Source organism: Zeus faber (genome assembly GCF_960531495.2).
Source record: "Zeus faber genome assembly, chromosome: 22".
Classification (NCBI taxonomy): domain Eukaryota; kingdom Metazoa; phylum Chordata; class Actinopteri; order Zeiformes; family Zeidae; genus Zeus; species Zeus faber.
The window spans coordinates 16,896,426-16,915,574 of NC_137209.1; the positions used below are offsets into that span (position 1 = coordinate 16,896,426).

The window sequence follows — 19,149 nt, forward strand, 5'->3', positions numbered from 1 at the left end:
ACCTCATCGGATTGATCAATAAATCAGACTGATCGATGAACCCTTAAGGGCGTTTTTCGGACTTCAGCGTCACCGGAGCGTCACCTCAGCGTTGCCGCAGCCTCAACGGAGCGTCTACGGAGCGTCACCTCGGCGTTTCGTGCGCGTCACCGCAGCGTCACCGCAGCGTCACCGCAGCGTTTACCTGAGCGTCGACGGAGCGTCACCGCAGCGTTACCGGAGCGTTACCGGAGCGGCGGAACTTTCAACCGGCGGCAGGATGAGCGGCTCCGGGGAGGCGGTGTGTGAGGGCTGGCTGAGAAAATCCCCCCCGGAGAAAAAACTTCGCCGTTATGTGAGTTAAAAAGGACATTCACGTTTTTTGGAAAAACTTATGACTAATGGATACTGGTTTAAATTACAAATGACAAATAAGCAATTGTTATTGTGATATTCATCACTTTGTTGAAAATAATGATGATAATAATAATAATAATAATAATAATAATAATAACAATATTGAATCTATTTTGGTCCATATATTACAATGATCAAAACTTCTAAAAGGGTTTATTTCAGTTTTGTCATTATTTAACGCTCTTTGCCGAGTAGGAAAACCAATTCGCACAGAACCAGAAAAACCTCCTGTTTGAAACTTTTGGAATAAACTGAAACGGATTTCGGTTCCATGAAGATCTACGTAGATCGACTAGTGTCGACCGTCCCCAAATAACCTCCTCGCAGTGCGGTTGTCTGAAGACAAACCGGCTCAAACAGAAACACATTAGGCCTTTGCCTCTTGATTGGGAAAGTGGCCTCAGAGGGAAAACGACGGTTGGGAGTGGTTCTGCACGTGGCCAGCAGGGGGCCTCGGTGAGACGCTCTTCCTGTGGGGACGGACGCACTTCCTGTCCTTGTTCTGCGTACAGAAGTGGTCTCAGCTTTCACATGCATAGATCCGGACGCAGCCAAAGAAGGCCAGCGACCGGTGGACGGGCGGCAGCGCATGTGGGTTGCAAGGAACTCAGCGCACGCGCACACACACACACACACACACACATACACACACACACACACACACACACACACGGATGGACACAAACGCACAGACATAAATACACAAACACACGACCGGTGGACGGGCGGCAGCGCATGTGCATTGCAAGGAACTCAGCGCACACACACACACACACACACACACACACCCCCATACACATGGATAGACTCATACACACACACACACACACACACATTTCTGGAATACCTCAGTGGTGATTCTGGGAAATAGTGGAAAATAATCTCCCCCCCCCTGATCTCTACATTTCCTCTGGGCTCAGTATTGCAAGGAGAGGAAGGATTTTCTTGTCTTTGAGAGGAAGGTGTGTGTGTGTTCAAGTTCAAGTTCAAGGGATTATTTGTCACATACGTGTGTGCGCGTGCGTGCGTGTGTGCGCTGTGTTTTAGTCATTTGGCCAAAGGTTGCCCAACTCTCTATCACCTTTTGTGTGTTTGTATTGTTATGTAAGTAAAGTAATCCTTCTCAGCCGGGTCTTTTTTGTTGTCGGTGGAAAGGGCTTCCCTTAAGATTTACACACACACACACACACACACACACACACACACACACACACACACACACACACACACACACACACACACACACACACACACACACATCTTTGGGTTAAGTCTGTGAACCTGGTGCTTCTGGCAGTGGTTCTCGTTGTCAGCATCTGAAGGAGAACACGAGAGGCGACCTGTATCACAATGCATTGTGGGGTGCAAGACGCCGGTAAAAGTTTCCAGGCGGCGGCGGCGGGGGCATTGTCACCATGACAACGCTCTGAAAGGACGAGGGGCGGAGACACGTGGGCGGTGTGGCACTAGCACGCCATTTTGGACTGGCCTCACGTTTTACAGCCGCAGAGCGGTTTCTGTTCCGGTTCAGTCCTCGTCCTTTCTTCCCCGTTTGATTCTTATTTCTCCCCCTTTCCTCCATGGTCGGCCACGCCTTTCATCCCTTTGCTGCCTGTGACCCCTGGCCGACAGCAGGAAACGCTCACAACGGATCCAGCATAGCCGTCCGTCCATCCGTCCTTTCTTATTCGGCAAAAAATAAGTAGACAATGGGAATTAGCTTTTGTGTGACAAGATCAAATCCATCAGATTCGTGGGTTGAAGCTGCACAGTGACCAAAGGTTCCAATCTTCCTTGAGATCTGTTTCCTGGAAGAGTCACTCGGTTTTCTGATTCTCCATTCATTTGGTTCCATCGGTGTAACGTGCGGCGAGCCGGGGGACGACTCCCTGAGCTGTGAACGAGAGCCGCAGGTAGTGAACTGAAGAGCCACTCTTTTAATCGGAGTGACTCCCGAGTCATTACACAGATTTGTTCGAAATGACCGAATCGTTTGCGAGTCTTGCATCGCTAACTGTCCGTAGACCATAATAATAAACACATTTCGATGGTTTTGGGCCGTCAAACAGGATGGCGGTGCAGTGCCGTGGGATTACGTAATCGTAAAAAGTGTTAACAACGCTTCCTACAGGGGTGGTGTTTAGTGGAACATTTGGGACATTGTGCCGTGCGTCTCACATCGAAAAATTCCCTCGTAAAGGCACGACAGTTAGAAAAAACAAAAACCTTCATCTCTGAGTAAATATCGGCCCCTGCTTGGCTCCATCTCCTTCCTGTAAACACTTCCTGGAGAGAGAGAGAGAGAAACTAGTGGAACGTAATAGACTGTGTGTGTGTGCGTGTGTGTGTGTGTGTGTGTGTGTGTGTGTGTGTGTGTGTGTGTGTGTGTGTTACTGCTTTGGTTTGATCAAATCTTCTCAGTCCACACACACAAACACACACACAGCCTTTGGTCCCTTGAGAAAGGGTTTTAACGGGATTGGTCAAGACGGATTTGGTTTTCCTAATTATAACACGCAAACACACACATACACACACACACGCGCACACACGCGCGCACACACACGTTGTACTGCCCAAGACAAAATGTTTTTCTTTAGAACTGAAAGCCTTTCATGAATGTGTGTGTGGGAAAGAATGAAATAATTTAACATTTTTTATTTTACCTGCTTACACACACACACACACACACACACACACACACACACACACACACACACACACACACAGGATTCGGATCGTTTGAGGGAGGGCCGAATTCACGCGGGGAAAAATAGGTGGTTTCGGGGGCCACAATTCATACTGATCAGGACCCATTGACACCTTGTATTGCACCTAAATAAACAGTTTCCACAGGGTCAAAAGAACCGTGCGAGAATTCCTTTCCCGTCTCGGAGCGGGCCGACCTGAATCGGATGGAAAACGGTCGAAACACTGAACAAATCTCTCTTTTTTTTCTTTTTTTCTTTTAAGTCGAGGAAACATTTGATCAGTAGCGCGTGCGATTACTGTTTCTCTTCTCCGTCGTTTCCCCCCCCCCCCCCATTTCCAGGCCTGGAAGAGGCGCTGGTTCATGCTCCGTAGTGGCAGGCTGACCGGAGACCCGGACGTCCTGCAGTACTACAAGCACAGCGAGGCCAGAAAACCCATCAGGACCATCAACCTCAGCCTCTGTGAACAGGTCAGTCGGGTGGACAGACAGGCGGACGGACAGACGGGTCCGTGTTTGTGATCCGACCGGCTCTCTGTTTTCCTGCGCTCTTTTTTTGTTTTCAGGCGGCGTTGCGGGAAATTGTGTTTTTAATGATGGTGAAGGGATCTGACATAATCTCCGCCTCCCCGTCGCTCTACCGCTGACCCGTCTCTCTCTCTCTCTCTTTCTCTCTCTCTCTCTGCAGGTGGATGCAGGTCTCTCCTTCACCAAGAAGGAGCTGGAGAGCAGCTTCGTGTTTGACCTGAGGACCTCGGAGAGGACATGGTACCTGGTGGCCGACAGCGAGGACGACATGAACCGCTGGGTGGCGGCCATCTGCCTGCTCTGCGGCTTCAGTCCCACGGAGGACGGTAAAGGCGGCTTCGTTCGTTGAAACGAACGGACTTCCAGTTTGTTGTTGCCGTTTGTCGGATTCGGTGTAAAGCCGGCTTAAGGGCCGAAACAAAACCTTGCGGAGGAACGGGAACGCTTAGAGCTACACAGTCACTTTCAGGCCCTCTCCAGCTGCCGTACCACGCACCGCAGCAAGGGGGCGGTGTAACAAGAAACCACAGCAACCTGCCAGAGAGCCCAGACCTACTGTATATCACTTGTGTTTTCATGTGTAGTTGACAGTTACACATAACCCTGACAACTGACTGGCCCCCTTCTCTCTGCTGTTTTCAGTCCACACAGATGGACTTCCTGTCTCCGCCCCGCCGGTACATGGCCACGCCCCCGTCTCCGTGGTGACGGGCTCTGTGCCGGCAACCGAGAGGCAGCCGGGGTTGAGCGGTGGCAGCGCAGAGGAGGAATACCTGCTTTTGTCGCACTGTCACAGCAGGTAGCGGAGACTACCTACCTACTCCGCCTCTATTTCTACTCCACCTCTACTCGACCCCACATGTACTGTACTAATTTCTACTCCACCTCTACTCCCCCTCTATTCTTCCTGTACTCTACTCATTTCAACTCCACCCATACTCTACTCTAACTACCTACACAACCTCTACCTACCTACTCCACCTCTACTTCTACTCCACCTCTACTCTACCTCCACTCCACCTCGACTCTACCTCACCTCTACTCTGCCTCAACTCCACCTCTACGACTTAAAGCCTTAAATAATTCTCTCTCTCTCCCCCTCCCTCCCAGCCTTCCTCCCTCCTCTTCCTCACCCGACCCCAAAAGAGTAACAACAGCTCCTCCTTCTTCCAACGCCTGGACGGCATCCTGGAGCACCGCCATGACGACGGGCCACCCGGGCCAGTCGGATTTGGAGTTGGAGTCTGACTCTGACGCGACCTCTGACCTCCGATGGTGGGATGGCCGTTGGCCCGGCTCACATCCCTCCCCCCACCCCAGGAAACACTCCCTGCACCACTGCCTCCAACCGGCCGCCATCCCGCTCTCTAGCCTCGGCTACCTAGTCCCACGCCCAGTCCACACCCGGCTGCCCTACCCCCCTCTTAGCTCCTCCTCCTCTTCCTCCTCCTCCTCCACCTCCTCCACTGTCGAGCCCCTGAGCAAGGCGTCGCCCCAGAGCCCTATCTCCGCCTCGACCCTGACTCCGCCGCCCCGACCGCCCAAACCCAAGGCAGAGGGCTCCGTCCTGGACAGACTGACGGCCACACTGCCCCGCTGCACCGCCGATGGAGGGGTGACGGGGGAGGGAGAGAGAGTGAGGGAGGGGAGTGGGCAAGCGAGATCAGGGATGTACAGGAGGAACACCGTGGCGACGCTGGAGAGCACTGAGACAGGTGACGCACACACACACACACACACACAAATTACTTAATGAGCATCAAATAATTAATATCAATTTATTAAGTGTTATCTCTGTGGAATACTTGATGCTGATTGGTCAATAACGGCAACCAGAGGTCAGTTTTTATTGAATTAATGACCGCTGATCTGTTCATAATAACCGTTGCCATGGACAGCCGCTCCTATGCCTGGTTTGCCCCGTATCACTCCAGCTCCATGTAAATGCTAACACTATTATAACACACTAGTGGTGCCATACAACCGCAGACCTGAAGAGATGAACCAGGATGTCCAATTTAACATCCACAATATTTGAAGGGTCTTTTTGTAGGACGAACAACACAGTGTTGTGGGACTCTTTTTCTGAGCAGAAGCTGTCAGACAAGGCATACTAATTATAAAACAATTTAAAATCAATCAAATCAGTATTACGTCTCAATGTATTCTTTCATTTGGCAAATAGCCGTGTGATAAGCGCGGTAACATGCAGCCAGCCGGACATTATCGCAAAAGAACCCCCTTCAAAGTGATATGAGACCTGAACGCGCTGGCTGCACGATATCCCTGACTGACTTCATACCCCATGGAGACACAGACGCATCAGACAGACAGACAGGCGACCGCAGTGGGCTGACTCGGGGTATGCCTTGTGTTGCAGGCATGGAGTTCTACACGGTTCCCAGATCAGCTCGGTCGGAGAGAGCCAGCATGTTTGAGTTCAGCGAGAGCTTCAACAGCTACTTTGTAAGTGAGACACGAGACGGCAGAACCAGAACGGTATTGATAGTGCTGATAGTGCTGATAGTGATGATAGTACTGATAGTACTGATAGTACTGATAGTGCTGATAGTATTGATAGTGCTGATAGTACTGATAGTGCTGATAGTATTGATAGTATTGATAGTACTGATAGTACTGATAGTGCTGATAGTAAATAAGTTCAATCCTCATACTCCTCCTCTCTCTCCATCAGTTAAATAAAGGGATGGTCCCCCTCAGCGGCCTTTGCTCTGAGGACGACAACATGGATGAAAACTATGTTCCAATGAGTGCAGCCACCACCGAGCCTCCCATCCCTGCACACAGCTCCCCCACCAGGTGACCTCAGTCATTACAATAAGACAAAACCATGTACTTCACTAGTCCCTACATAGTAAAATCTGCATAGTTCACTAGTTTAATAGTTCTAGTTTACTACTCCCAAGTCTTTTTTGTCGACTACATGGGGAAGTAATTTTCAGCTTTTCTTGCTGTAGAGCTGCTTCATTTTTGGGGTGCTTTGGGGCACTTTCAGTCAATTGTAGTATACTTTAAGTAAATATTTCCTTAATTTGATTTGGCCACAGCCCCAAAAATGGCTGACATCTCAGCGAGTCTGCTAAACAGAGAACTAGTGATCGGTTTGGAACAGAACCCGTTGTGCCTTGTGCGGTCCTTAAATTGATCATGACTTTCATATATTTTTTTTTTCTGCTCAGGCCGCCGGCTCCCCCTCCCTCCAGTGTGTCCGACCCCCAACCTCGCCATCACGAGCCCAGCTACGTCTCCATGACGCCTCTAACTCCCTGCCTCACGCCTCGCCCTCCTGCCCCCTCCAACCTCTCCCATGTCCCGGCCACCCTGGGGAGGCTGGTGCCCCCGCCTGCCCACCTGGGCTTCCGCGCCCCGGCCAAGTCTACCGACGCCGCCCGCCCCCCGCCCGTACACCGCAACCTCAAACCCCAATGCCGGGGTGAGTAGAGACGCAGGGGAGACCGGTAGCAGACGCAGCAGCCATCATGGCCGAGTGTTGAAACCGACGCAAAAGTGCTTAGCCTGCAGTTCCTCTAATGGCCACTAGATGCTGCTCTAGAAAACCTGTCACTCAGTGAAAGTCCATGGAGAAAGACAAAACGTCTCACTGGAAATACGAAGTCAATTAAAGCTGCAAGCAGCGATGACGGGGTCCTCGACATGCGAGTTTCGGTGGGATGTCAGATAAATCGTCAAGGAGGAGTTTGCGAAAATACATAAAAGTACAATACAATAAAAAGTGACATAAAAGTCACGTAAACGGAGCCTTTTTTCATACATGAAATGCAAGGCTTGGCCATGCCCACACCGTGTCACAAAAATAAAATCTTTTTCCAGCTTTTAATGCCAAAGGTCTTGAGTAGACACTCGCCAAGTTTCAAGCCGATCCGATAAATGGCCTAGGAGGAGTTTGTGAAAGAACAGAGCATAAAAAAGACCAAAAAGTGACGACTAAAATTACATCTTTAGTTCAATATGGCCGACTTCCTGTTGGGTTTAGGTCATGGCGCCAACATACACTTTTTTTTAAAGTCTAGTGATGTTTCATAAATGTACCGAATTTCGTGAGTTTCCACAAAAAAAAAAGTGAATAGATTTGATGTTTTCAAATTGTTTTTAATTTTCTAGGGGGCGCTAGCGAGCCATTTTGCAACGCCCATGCACGGGACCCATAGAATATCAAATGCCACACCGGGACTGACGGGTGTGAAAAGTCAAAACGCAGATTCTGTGGGCTCGGACCCTTATATATCGTTCCCTCAAGGCTTCAAAAGGTCCCCTCAGAAACCAACAGATGACCCAATATATATACTGTATACAAGTACTACTAATACTTCAGTTACTATAAGGCTCAATACTTTCTCAATTTTACTAAAGATGTTTATCTCTTGTTTGTTTCAGTGGAAGTTAGTGACAGTCAACCAGCTCCACTGGAGAGGAACGAACCCAACCAGCGAGTCAGGGGTACACACACACACACACACACACGCACACACGCGCACACACGCACACACGCACACACGCACACACACACACACATACACACACACACACACACGCGCGTGCACGTGCACACACACTGTGAGCTGCCATGTTTTGAATCCCCATCTCTCCATCTCTCCCCCCCAGTGAAACCAGTTCCTCTTGACCTCCGCCCCCAGCAGGAATGGGAGGAAGTCCCGCCTCCAATCAGGTCACCTGTCACTCGCACCTTCACACGACTGTAAGTCGCTTGATGGATCCTTTTACTAAGGGGGGATTGTAAGTCGCCTGAATTTGTCTAAAGTGTGTGTGTGTGTGTGTGTGTGTGTGTGTGTGTGTGTGTGTGTGTGTGTGTTTCCAGACCATCCAGCAGCGCGTCCATCCTCCCCTGCTCCGCCCGAAGCTCCTCCCCCTCCTCTGACTCCGAAGATGCCGATGAAAGCATCATCGCCATGACGACCTCCGGCCTCAGCTTCGACCGCGGCCGCCCGGTAGACACTGTACATCCTTCCTTCCTTTCTCCTTTCCTTCCTTCTTCCCCTTGTTCCTTTATTCATTTCCACCGTTCTTTTCTTGATAGCTTCCTTTCTTCCCTTTCTTCCTTCATTCCTGCCTTCCAACCTTCCTTCCTTCTTGGCTTTGTTCCTTCCTTACTCCCTTTCCCGCAGTCCTTTGTTTCTTGTTTGCTTTCTTCTCGACTTCCCACCGTCCTTCCTTACCGCCTCACCCCTTCTTTCCTCTCCACTTTTCTTCCTTCTTTCATCCTTGATTCCTTACATTCTTGATTCCTTTCCACCTTCCTTACCTTCTTCTTCCCCTCCTTCCTTTGCTCACGCTCTGTGTGTGCACTTGTGTGTGTATCAGTTCCTTAGGCTGATGGTGCACAGGGCGTCGGACGGCGGCGCCAGCAGCCCATTGCTATGGCGATCAGCACGGGACAGAACAGTGGAATATCTGGACCTGGACCTCCACACCTGGCGAGAGACACCGACAGGACAGGTGAAGGCTGCTCCCTTGCTCTCTCTGTCCGTGATGGACCAGGGACAGGGAAAGACGGAATGATAGAGGGGTGGCAGTACGATAGAGGGATGATGGGGGAGTGACAGGGGAAGATAGAATGATAGAGGGATGATAGAGGAGTGACAGGGAAGGATGGATGGAGGGATGATGGAGGAGTGACAGGGGAAGATGGAGGGATGATAGGCAGGGAATGCAGAATGATGGAGGGATGATACACAAGTGAGAGAGAGTGATGGAGGGGTGATGGAGGAGTGACAGGGGAAGACATAATGACAGAAGAGTGACAGGTGAAGAGAGAATGATGGAGGGACGATAGAGGAGTGACAGAGAAACAGCATGACGGAGGGTTGACAGAGGAGTGACAGGGAAACAGCATGATGGAGGGATGATGGAGGAGTGACAGGGGAAGACATAATGACAGAAGAGTGACAGGTGAAGAGAGAATGATGGAGGGACGATAGAGGAGTGACAGGGAAACAGCATGATGTAGGGTTGACAGAGGAGTGACAGGGAAACAACATGATGGAGGGATGATGGAGGAGTGACAGAATGATGGAGGAGTGACAGGGAAACAGCATGATGGAGCGATGCTAGAGGAGTGACAGGGGAGGGCAGAATGATAATAAATGAACGTGTGTGTGTGTGTGTGTGTGTGTGTGTGTGTGTGTGTGTGTGTGTGTGTGTGTGTGTGTGTGTGTGTGTGTGTGTGTGTGTGCGCGCTTTTACCAGACGGCGGGCGTGGCGGAGGAGTGTGACGGAGGGAGGGAGGGCCAGGAGCGTGCGCGCGTGGACTACGTGGTGGTGGACCCGGAGAGGACCAGGGCCCTGAGGAACACCAGGGAGGCATGGCATGATGGGAGAACATCCAGCGACAAGGACAAGTGACAAAGCGCCAGGCTGTGCGCCCGAAGCGTGGAGGACGCTTGGATTTCCCAGATTTCCCAGCATCTATTGCACGGGGGGGGGGGGGGTGCGGTCTGTTCGTGCACTACAGACGGGAAGGAAATAGAAATCGCACGCCATCGTGCTGTGGCAGCGGAGGGTAAAAACATTTAGTTTGATTTTACATTTTTAGAGGTCATCTCCTTCCAAATTAGCATTTTTATCAATCTAAATAAGAGATTTTTGTCCCAATTAATTCAACAACAATTTCGAAAAATAATTAAATATAGATATTAATGGTGTGAAGATAGTGTAAAAACAACATTATACTTTTTTACATTTTTTAGCGATCGTCTCCTTCCAAACTTGTATTTTATATATATATATATGGGATATATTGTGATTATATATTATTATATATAAACTGTTATATATTATTATTATTATATACTGCTATATATATATATATATATACACACACACACACATACTGTTATATATTATTTTTATATATATACTGTTATATATTATTATTATTATTATATGAGGGATATATTAGGCAGCAAGTGAACACTCAGTTGTTGACGTTGATGTGTTGAAGCAGCGTAAGGATCTGAGCCTCTTGGACAAGGAGCACATTGTGATGCTGGACGACTGGGTCAGAGCGTCTCCAAAACCACAGGTCTTGCTGGGTGTTCCCAGTATGCAGTGGTTACTAGCTACTTAAAGTGCTCCAAGGAAGGACGACCGGTGAACCGGCGACAGGGTCATGGGGCCCAAGGCTCATTGATGTACGTGGGGAGCCAAGTCCAGCCCGTCTGGTTCGATCCCACAGAAATACTACTGTAGCACAAATGGGTCCATGTGTGTCCATGCTGACCCCTGTCCACCACCCAAAGCACCTACAATGGACACGTGAGCATCAGAACTGGACCATGGAGCAATGGAAGAAGGTGGTGGTCTGATGATTCACATGTCTTCTACATCCTGTGGACGGGCGGGGTTAGGGTCCGATCTGATGGAGCATCTGTGGGATGTGCTGGAACAACAAGCCTGATCCATGGGGGCCCCACCTCACAACTCCCAGGACTTAAAGAATCTACTGCTAAGGTCTTGGTGCCAGATACCACAGGACACCTTCAGAGGTCTTGTGGAGTCTGTGCCTCCACGGGTCACAGCTGTTTTGGGGACACGAGGGACAGCTACACAATATAAGTGGTTATTAGTGGTGGTTTTAGTGCTATGGCTGATCGGTGTGTACCTACACTACATCCCACTTAATTCAACAGCACTTTAGAAGGACAATGTTGAAGTTCTCTCCAATGTCCCATTGGAACCATTGCACACTGTACAGTTCTTTCTTTATGGGCGTTGGAATCTCTGCAAATTGGTTAAATAATCATGTGCATAAGTTTCGGAATGTGCAGTCGGACACCATCACCATTTCCTCACGAGTGTTTGGTGAGTTACAGTACTTCCACACCATGGATTAACTAGTGTAACAGGTTAACAGGATAACTAGGTTAACAGGTTAACATTACATCCACAGTTTGTGCAGTTTAATCACTGTTTTTAAAATGCAGGTTTATTGTATCTTGCTGAATGATTCTACTGAAATAAAATAAAATGTGATCACATGTGATACAACTTGCATTACAATACGACATGCATTACAAAACAACATGCATTACAAAACAACATGCATTACAAAACAGCATGTATTACAATACAACATGCATTACAATACAACAGTATTACAATGCAATATGTATTACAACACAACATGTATTACAATACAACATGCATTACAATGCAACATGAATTACAATGCGACATGCATTACAATAAAACATGTATTACAATACAACATGTATTACAATGCAACATGTATTACAATGCAACATGCATTACAATACAACATGTATTACAATACATGTATTGCAATACAACATGTATTACAATACAACATGCATTACAGGACAACATTGTAATGCATGTGGAGGCCATATTGTTATAACTCCTAAAAAATATAAATCATTTTGAACAATGGGAGGAACTAAGAAACTAAGAAGGAACTAAGAAAGTTTGTTTTGTTAATATTAGACAAATCTCCAAGGAGGACAGTTTGTTTTTGGGGAATATTAAAAATGGCCGACACCCTAAAAATGGCAGGATTTGGAGTTGCCGACACAAATGAATACCGGTGTACATTTAATACCAACACCTGACCTCAGTATAACTCCCAATACCGTAACGGGATAAATGTCATCACGTTTTCGGTGATAAGTGTTCTGGAGAAGATTAAAACACTGGAGTAACACGTGTTCTACCTTGTGAGGAACTAGACTTTATTGGGGCTGAACATTGAATGTGTACATTCAGGAAGACGCTTCATTGGTGAAATGCACCGACTTCACCTTCCTTTCACTGAAATGTCGACCGTTGCTTCCTCATCAAGTCCCCTGATGTTTGGATGGAAACATGACGGTAGAGTCTGAGGATTTGACAAATGCCCATGACCCAGAGTGGTAACCAAGGAAAACGGGAGGTCACCTCAAGAAAGGGAGGAGGAGGAGACGGAGAGAGGAGGAGAGGAGGGGAGGACGCAACAGGAAGATAAAGGAGGGATGAGGAGGTCATCACTCCATGACGTCTGCTCATCAAGACCGATGTCAACAAAACATTCGCTGAGAAAAACACCTGAGGAGGAGAAGAAGGGGTGACTGGAGAGTTTTACTGCTATATGTAGGAAGTACCAGTAGCTGTACTAGTGGTACTGTAGTAGTAGCAGCAGTAGTAGAAGTAGTAGTGTAGTAGTAGTAGTAGTAGTATAGTAGTAGTAGTATAGTAGGAGTAGTAGTAGTAGTGTTGGCAGTACTAGTAGCAGTAGCATAAGTAGTAGTAGTATTAGTAGCAGAACTTCTACTAGTAGTAGTCGTAGGAGTAAGTATTAGTAGTACTAGCAGCAGTAGCACTAGTAGTAGTATTGGCAGTAGTAGTAATAATGTAGTACTAGTAGTAGTGGTAGTGGGGGTAGTAGAAGTAGTAGTAGTACTAGAAGCAGTAGTATTAGTAGTAGTAGTAGTAGTACTCATATTCATAGTACTAGTAGAAATAGCAGAAGTAAGAGTATAAGTAGTAGTACTAGTAGTAGTAGTAGTAGTAGTATTAGTTGTAGTACTAGTAGCAGTAGTAGTAGTAGTAGTAGTACTAGTAGCAGTAGAAGAAGTAGTCGTAGTATAGTAGTAGTGTAGGAGTAGCAGTAGTAGTAGAAGTAATAATAGTATTAGTAGTAGTACTAGCAGTAGTAGTCGTAGTAGTAGTAGTGTTAGCAGTAGTAGTAGTGTTGATAGCCTGCTTGTACCATCCAGTGGCTCCTCCACAGTATCAGGCGGGGACGGGGTACCGCCATCTGATTGGTCGGATCTCTCCCCCAATTGGAGTCCTACACCTGAGGACGGCGCCTCCAGTTTCACCTGACAAGCGGAAGGCAGAGCGCCATCTGGTGGAGGGGAAGAACAGCGGCGCTTTAAAGGGAGGGCGCTAACGTCAATCCTGGTCGACTTTCAGCTGCTATTTCTATTCAACAAACTAAATGAATGGAAATTGATGTTGGTGTAATAACTCAACAAACTGATTAATCACAGTTGTATGTGTTTGTGCTTTGGCGCCATGGAGTTATTTGTATTATCAAAGGTGTGAAACACTGGGCTAAACAGTGTTTTTTCAATTTTTCCAGTCGCTTCCGTCCTATTTGGAACTTTGAACTTTGAGCTTTGCCATCTTGCTGCGATGCCTTAAACCCTGCACCTTTGTCTCCGGCAGGGCCCTTCTCTCCCGGCCAACACTCCCCGTTGGCGACCTGCATCGGCACCATATCCAGGTCCACCTGAGCTGTACGAGCTAGACCACAACGCACGCACGCACACGCACACGCACACACACGCACACACACACACACACACACACACACACACACACACACACACACACAGGTATAGTGTGTTTACATTCTGGAAAAAGCTTTAAAAATCTGGGATTATGTCGATTTAAAACTTAAAACATTTCTGAATCATGAGTCAATCAAGAGACGCAAATAAATTGTTAAACTTCTTAAACAGAATCAAAAGCTTTTTATAAGATGCTGAATTATGAGGAAATTCAAATATGAGGACACTCAATTAAGAGATCATGAGGACACTAAATAATGAGGACATTCAATTAAGAGATTATGAGAACACTTAATTATGAGGACATTCAATTATGAGGACACAACATTCTGAGATTATGAGGACACTAAATTATGAAATTATGAGGACACAAAATTATGAGGACACAGAATTATGAGATTCATTATGAGATTATATGGACACTAAATTATGAGGACATTAAATGATGAGGACACAAAATTATGACATTATGAGGACACAAAATTCTGAGATTACGAGGACACTAAATTATGAAGACATTCATTTATAAGCACGCTTAATTGTGAGATTATAAGGGCACTAAATTATGAGGACATTAAATCAGGAGGACACTAAAATATGAAGACATTATATTATGAGACTAATTATGAGATTATGGGGTCACTAAATTATCAGGACACTAAATTATGAGATTAATTATGAGATTATGAGGACACTAAATTATGAGGACATTTAATTCTGAGGAAATTAAATGAGGGCATTAAATTATGGGGACACTAAATTATAAGGATACAAAATCCTTGGATTAATTATGATATTATGAGGACACAAAAAAATATGAAGACACAAAAATATAAGGACATTCAATTATAAAGACATAACATTATGAGATTAATTATGAGGACATTCAGTTATATTGTCACTAAATTATGAGGACATTCAATTATGAGATTAATTAGAAATGTTGAAGACACTGATGTATCCTGAGGATCTGAAGTGCGATGTTAAATGTGTTCAGGTAAATTGTGCTTTTAAACCACGCACACACACACACACACACACACACACACACTTACCCATGTGACATTCAAAGGTACCAACAGGGTCTGTCAGGAGGACGGGACGGTGGAGATCGAACGAATAGCTCTGCTTCACACGCACGCACGCACACACACACGCACACACACACACACACACACACACACACACACACACACACACACACACACACACACACACACACACACACACACACACACACACACACACACACACACACACACACACACACACACACACACACACACACACCATGGTTCAGTCAATAAAATTAATCTTAAAGCACATTGGTTAAGTATGTCAACGAAATGCTTCAAACTATATATTTTATTAATATTAACACGAATAAAAGTGATAATAATATAAATGTATTTTTTTCTATATAAAAAGACTGCGGGTCTCACCTTGGACTTTCTTATGAAGATGTACAAGATGCAGCAAAGGAAGATGATCACCAAGACCAACAACACCAGCAAAGCATAACCTGGAGAGAGAGAGAGACAGAGAGAGAGATGGATAGATGGATTGCCAGACGGACACAGACAGACAGACAGACAGACAGACAGGTAGACAGATAGACAGATAGATAGATAGATAGATAGATAGATAGATAGATAGAAAGATAGTGGATGGATGGATATATAGATAGATAGATAGATAGATAGATAGATAGATAGATAGATAGATAGATATTTTTAAAAACAAAACAATGTTACGGATTACCACTTTAATAAAACATTTTAGCACCAAATCTTACCCCAAGGTTGACCGCTCACGACAGGATCGTCTTCTGAAAAGAGAGAGCGATAGAGAGCGATAAAAAGAGGGAGAGACATTCATGATTAATGTCACAACCAGAGTACCTTTTCAATTATCATAACAAAAGAGACATCAAGAGAGATATCAATACATTTAAAAAAAAACTAAAAAAGATATCCTTCTCCACAGACAATTGGCATTGAAAAGAAAATCCTCGAGCCTGATTCACACCGAATATGAGAAACAGCAAGGACAAACTGGAAGTCCCATTCATTCCTATGGCGAGTCGGATTCCACACGAAAAGCTGTGACATCAATTCAGATCGGGGCTTGGTAGGGGTGCCTTCAAACGGAACGGGGCTTTAAGAATGACATCATTCACGTTAACATTGGATTTCCCCATATTCACCGTCAACAAATCTCTTTTTATGTACGTCAGTCGTGCATGTTTTTTCTATTTTGGTTTGCACTTTGGAAACACTTTAGAACAGGGAGTTTTAAACTCTCATTCGTGGAAAATGGGAAAGGTTCAGCTGAGCGAACCCCTCGCGTTACCATTTTCCCCCCTACATACTTTGTGACAGGAAAACCCAGACACAGTTCATCCAACGGCCACTAGGGGTAAGATCCAACTGTCAGATGAGGATACGCATTTGGTGTGAATCAAGCTTTTAAATCTAGAATAAAATGCCAACAAAGATAGTGTTCCTCTACGGACAATTTGCAATGAAATTAATATACAAACTGCCAAATACGCACAAATTGAAATTGTGTGTGTGGGGGGGGGGGGGCGGGTATGAGGTAGCAGAAGCAGAGTGTGATGTGGTTAGATTGACAGGAAAACATGTACTGCACTAGTACGAAAGGAAGTGTGTGTATGTACTGTATGTGTGTGTGTGTGTGTGTGCATATGTGCGTGTGTGTGTGTGTGTGTGTGTGCACCTGCTTTCGTCGTTGTGGACCCCACGGAAACCGATTCATATTCGTTGGTCTTATCCCTTTCAACGCTCCCACCTCCGTCCGATTGATTGAGGGTCACCGCTGATTGTGGGAAGGTGGTTGCATTCGTCGCTTCCATGGTAACGGACATGAAGTGCTCTGTGCTGTTTTGCCGGCTGCCGCTGCTTCCTGTGGTGGGCTGCAGGAAGATGAATCAGCGCGCAACGTTTAAACCGACGTGTTTTAGGCGGCCGCTGTGACGTAAAGTGCTTTAACCTGCAGCTCCTCTAACGGCTACGAGACAGAGGCCCAAAAAAACACCTCTGACTGAATGGAAGTCAATGGAAAAAGAAAGAAGGTTTTCACGAGAGCAGGTCACTATTTGACGACTATGTGAGCACCCTAGCTGTGTCTGGACCCGGTGAGGAGGTAGGGGGCCGTCCTCCGTCCGTTCCCTCCGTCGGTGGGGCCTCGGGGGTCCCGTCCGGGGTCCCGTACGGGGACCCGGACGCGGTGGGCGGCTCCGGGGTCCGTGCATCTGGAAGCGAGAGCGGGCGGGAGGGGAACAGAGCGGTTTACAAACCCGATTCAAAAGGAGGGCGCGACGGCATCGTTTTTCTTTTACAGTGAGACCTTTTCGGCGCTGAACCACTGTCCTGTTTAACCACCGAAAAATGTCAGAAGTTTGTAAAACTGTGCTTATTATTATGGTCTACTCCAAGTTAGTGATGCCAGACCGTTCGCCGGCGACAAATCTTTTAAATGACTGGGGAGTCCAAAAAATGGACTCTGGTTCATCATCCCTCCATCGCCGTGCATTCAACCAACGGAACCAAATGAGCAAAGGGTCAAAAAATGGAGCGTCCCATCAAGAACCGAACCTCAAAAGAAAGAAAGGTCAAACCTTTCAACACTACGAACAGCCGCCACGGAGCCGCTGCTCTGTTGGAGCCAATGCGGTCGATGAATTGGCACAGCCTTTGATGTTGCGACACAAGATCCCTATTGTTTACTCGCTCTTGAAGCGGAATTTGAGAGTTGTTATTTTTTCTTTTCCCCCTCCCCCTCCAACGGCACGGCGTTGCGTTGTTATTAAAGCATGATGGTCCAACACGGCAGGTCCCGTACCTTTCTCCGAACTTAAAGCCGTCGCGGTGGAAGGCCACACAGTCGCGTTGGAAGGCCGCACAGTCGCGTTGGAAGGCCGCACAGTCGCGTTGGAAGGCCGCACAGTCGCGTTGGAAGGCCGCACAGTCGCGTTGCCGCTGGGGACATTCTCCTCTTTTTGGGCCTCGGCAACTGGGAGTCCCACTACGAGGCCTGAGGGAGGGGTTCCCGATAGTCAAGTTATAGGTGAAGAAAATCCACTGCAAATGTAAATTGTTACCAAATCCATGACCATATGTGATCATGTACCGTACGCACTAAAAACCACGAACATAGAACCCACAGCCAAAAATTTGGCGGCTCATTTATACATGAGCCGCCAAATTACACATCTTGTAAATAGTGTTATTGTATGATAAATATGAAAGTTAAGGGTAAATCCTTTATAATAGCAATACAATTGTTAATTAAAAAAAATAAAAATAATTTTCTCGTGTTATAACCGTGGAAGATGTGTATTGTTCATTTTAAATATTTCTTGCAGACAATAGATTTATTTCCATTTTGCAGAAAAATATGACGAGGAAAACCCAAATATTTCCTCAAACACATAATTTTCAACATTCAAATGTGCGTCGAACTCACCGAGCAGATAGACGCCGCTCCAGAACTTCATGGTACCCGCAACTGAGCAGAGCACCACCGAGTTCCTCTCTCTCCCTACGTCTCTCTCTCTCTCTCTCTCTCTCTCTCTCTCATAAGAAACAATAAAAAAAAAATGAAAACGTACAACTTCAACGCCCTGCTGGGTGCTGCTTCCTGTTGTGTTCTCTCTCTCTCTCTCTCTCAAGTCAAAAGTCTCTCTCTCTTTCTCTCTCTCTCTCTCTCTCTCTCTAAATGAATGGTGTTTTTGGGCTCGGAGCAGATGCAGAACCGGGCTGGTGTGGTGGAGAAGGTGTGTGCCAGACTGTCCAGGTGGAAATGGCTGCAGTCCTCTGTCTGCCGGTCCAGGAGGGGGGGTCAAGGCCTCATTGACAGTGCATTCAAGGTCATGGCGTTCCGCCTCCAAACGGCGCAGAGGCTGTTGTACGGTTGTGGACTGCTTTGGCTGGACACAGCGAAGGTGCTGCTGAGGCGGGCGGGGTGCCTCTCTTATGACAAGCAGCTGTTTCTGCTGCGGACCGAGGGGATGGACTTGACAGGGCTGACTCCTTTCTACCAGTCAGTGCTGCAGTCATGGCAGGTTTTTAAGGTCCACTGTGACACCCCAACTGCCCCTGGGATGTGGCTGTTTGGTGAGCCTTTGTTTGGGAACCCACTGCT

The 19,149-nt window shown here is 46.8% G+C and overlaps 2 protein-coding genes across 4 annotated transcripts; one reads left to right on the forward strand and one right to left on the reverse strand.

Annotated features, from left to right (window-relative positions):
• The first annotated feature begins 101 nt into the window (after nucleotides 1-101).
• LOC307247235 (GRB2-associated-binding protein 1-like) lies at nucleotides 102-11,653 on the forward strand. 2 transcript variants are annotated; one of them, XM_080023335.1, is made up of 13 exons: nucleotides 102-334; nucleotides 3,449-3,577; nucleotides 3,795-3,960; nucleotides 4,277-4,433; nucleotides 4,745-5,349; nucleotides 6,015-6,100; nucleotides 6,330-6,454; nucleotides 6,835-7,088; nucleotides 8,051-8,113; nucleotides 8,279-8,372; nucleotides 8,493-8,622; nucleotides 8,996-9,130; nucleotides 9,881-11,653. In XM_080023335.1, exons 1-13 carry the CDS (start codon nucleotides 260-262, stop codon nucleotides 10,034-10,036), a joined length of 2,175 nt encoding a protein of 724 aa, XP_079879461.1. In that variant the 5' UTR covers nucleotides 102-259; the 3' UTR covers nucleotides 10,037-11,653. The 2 variants fall into 2 exon arrangements, with proteins under 2 accessions (XP_079879461.1, XP_079879462.1); XM_080023336.1 differs by having other exon boundaries at nucleotides 9,004-9,130; nucleotides 9,881-10,013.
• Nucleotides 11,654-12,376: 723 nt separating this feature from the next.
• On the reverse strand, nucleotides 12,377-18,540 carry LOC307247244 (uncharacterized protein). 2 transcript variants are annotated; one of them, XM_080023349.1, is made up of 10 exons: nucleotides 18,472-18,540; nucleotides 17,848-18,039; nucleotides 17,121-17,257; nucleotides 16,723-16,918; nucleotides 15,779-15,811; nucleotides 15,426-15,505; nucleotides 15,039-15,108; nucleotides 13,844-13,936; nucleotides 13,398-13,535; nucleotides 12,377-12,733 (listed from the first exon to the last, which is right to left on the reverse strand). In XM_080023349.1, exons 1-10 carry the CDS (start codon nucleotides 18,500-18,502, stop codon nucleotides 12,588-12,590), a joined length of 1,116 nt encoding a protein of 371 aa, XP_079879475.1. In that variant the 5' UTR covers nucleotides 18,503-18,540; the 3' UTR covers nucleotides 12,377-12,587. The 2 variants fall into 2 exon arrangements, with proteins under 2 accessions (XP_079879475.1, XP_079879474.1); XM_080023348.1 differs by having other exon boundaries at nucleotides 15,039-15,111.
• Between the last annotated feature and the right edge of the window lie 609 nt (nucleotides 18,541-19,149).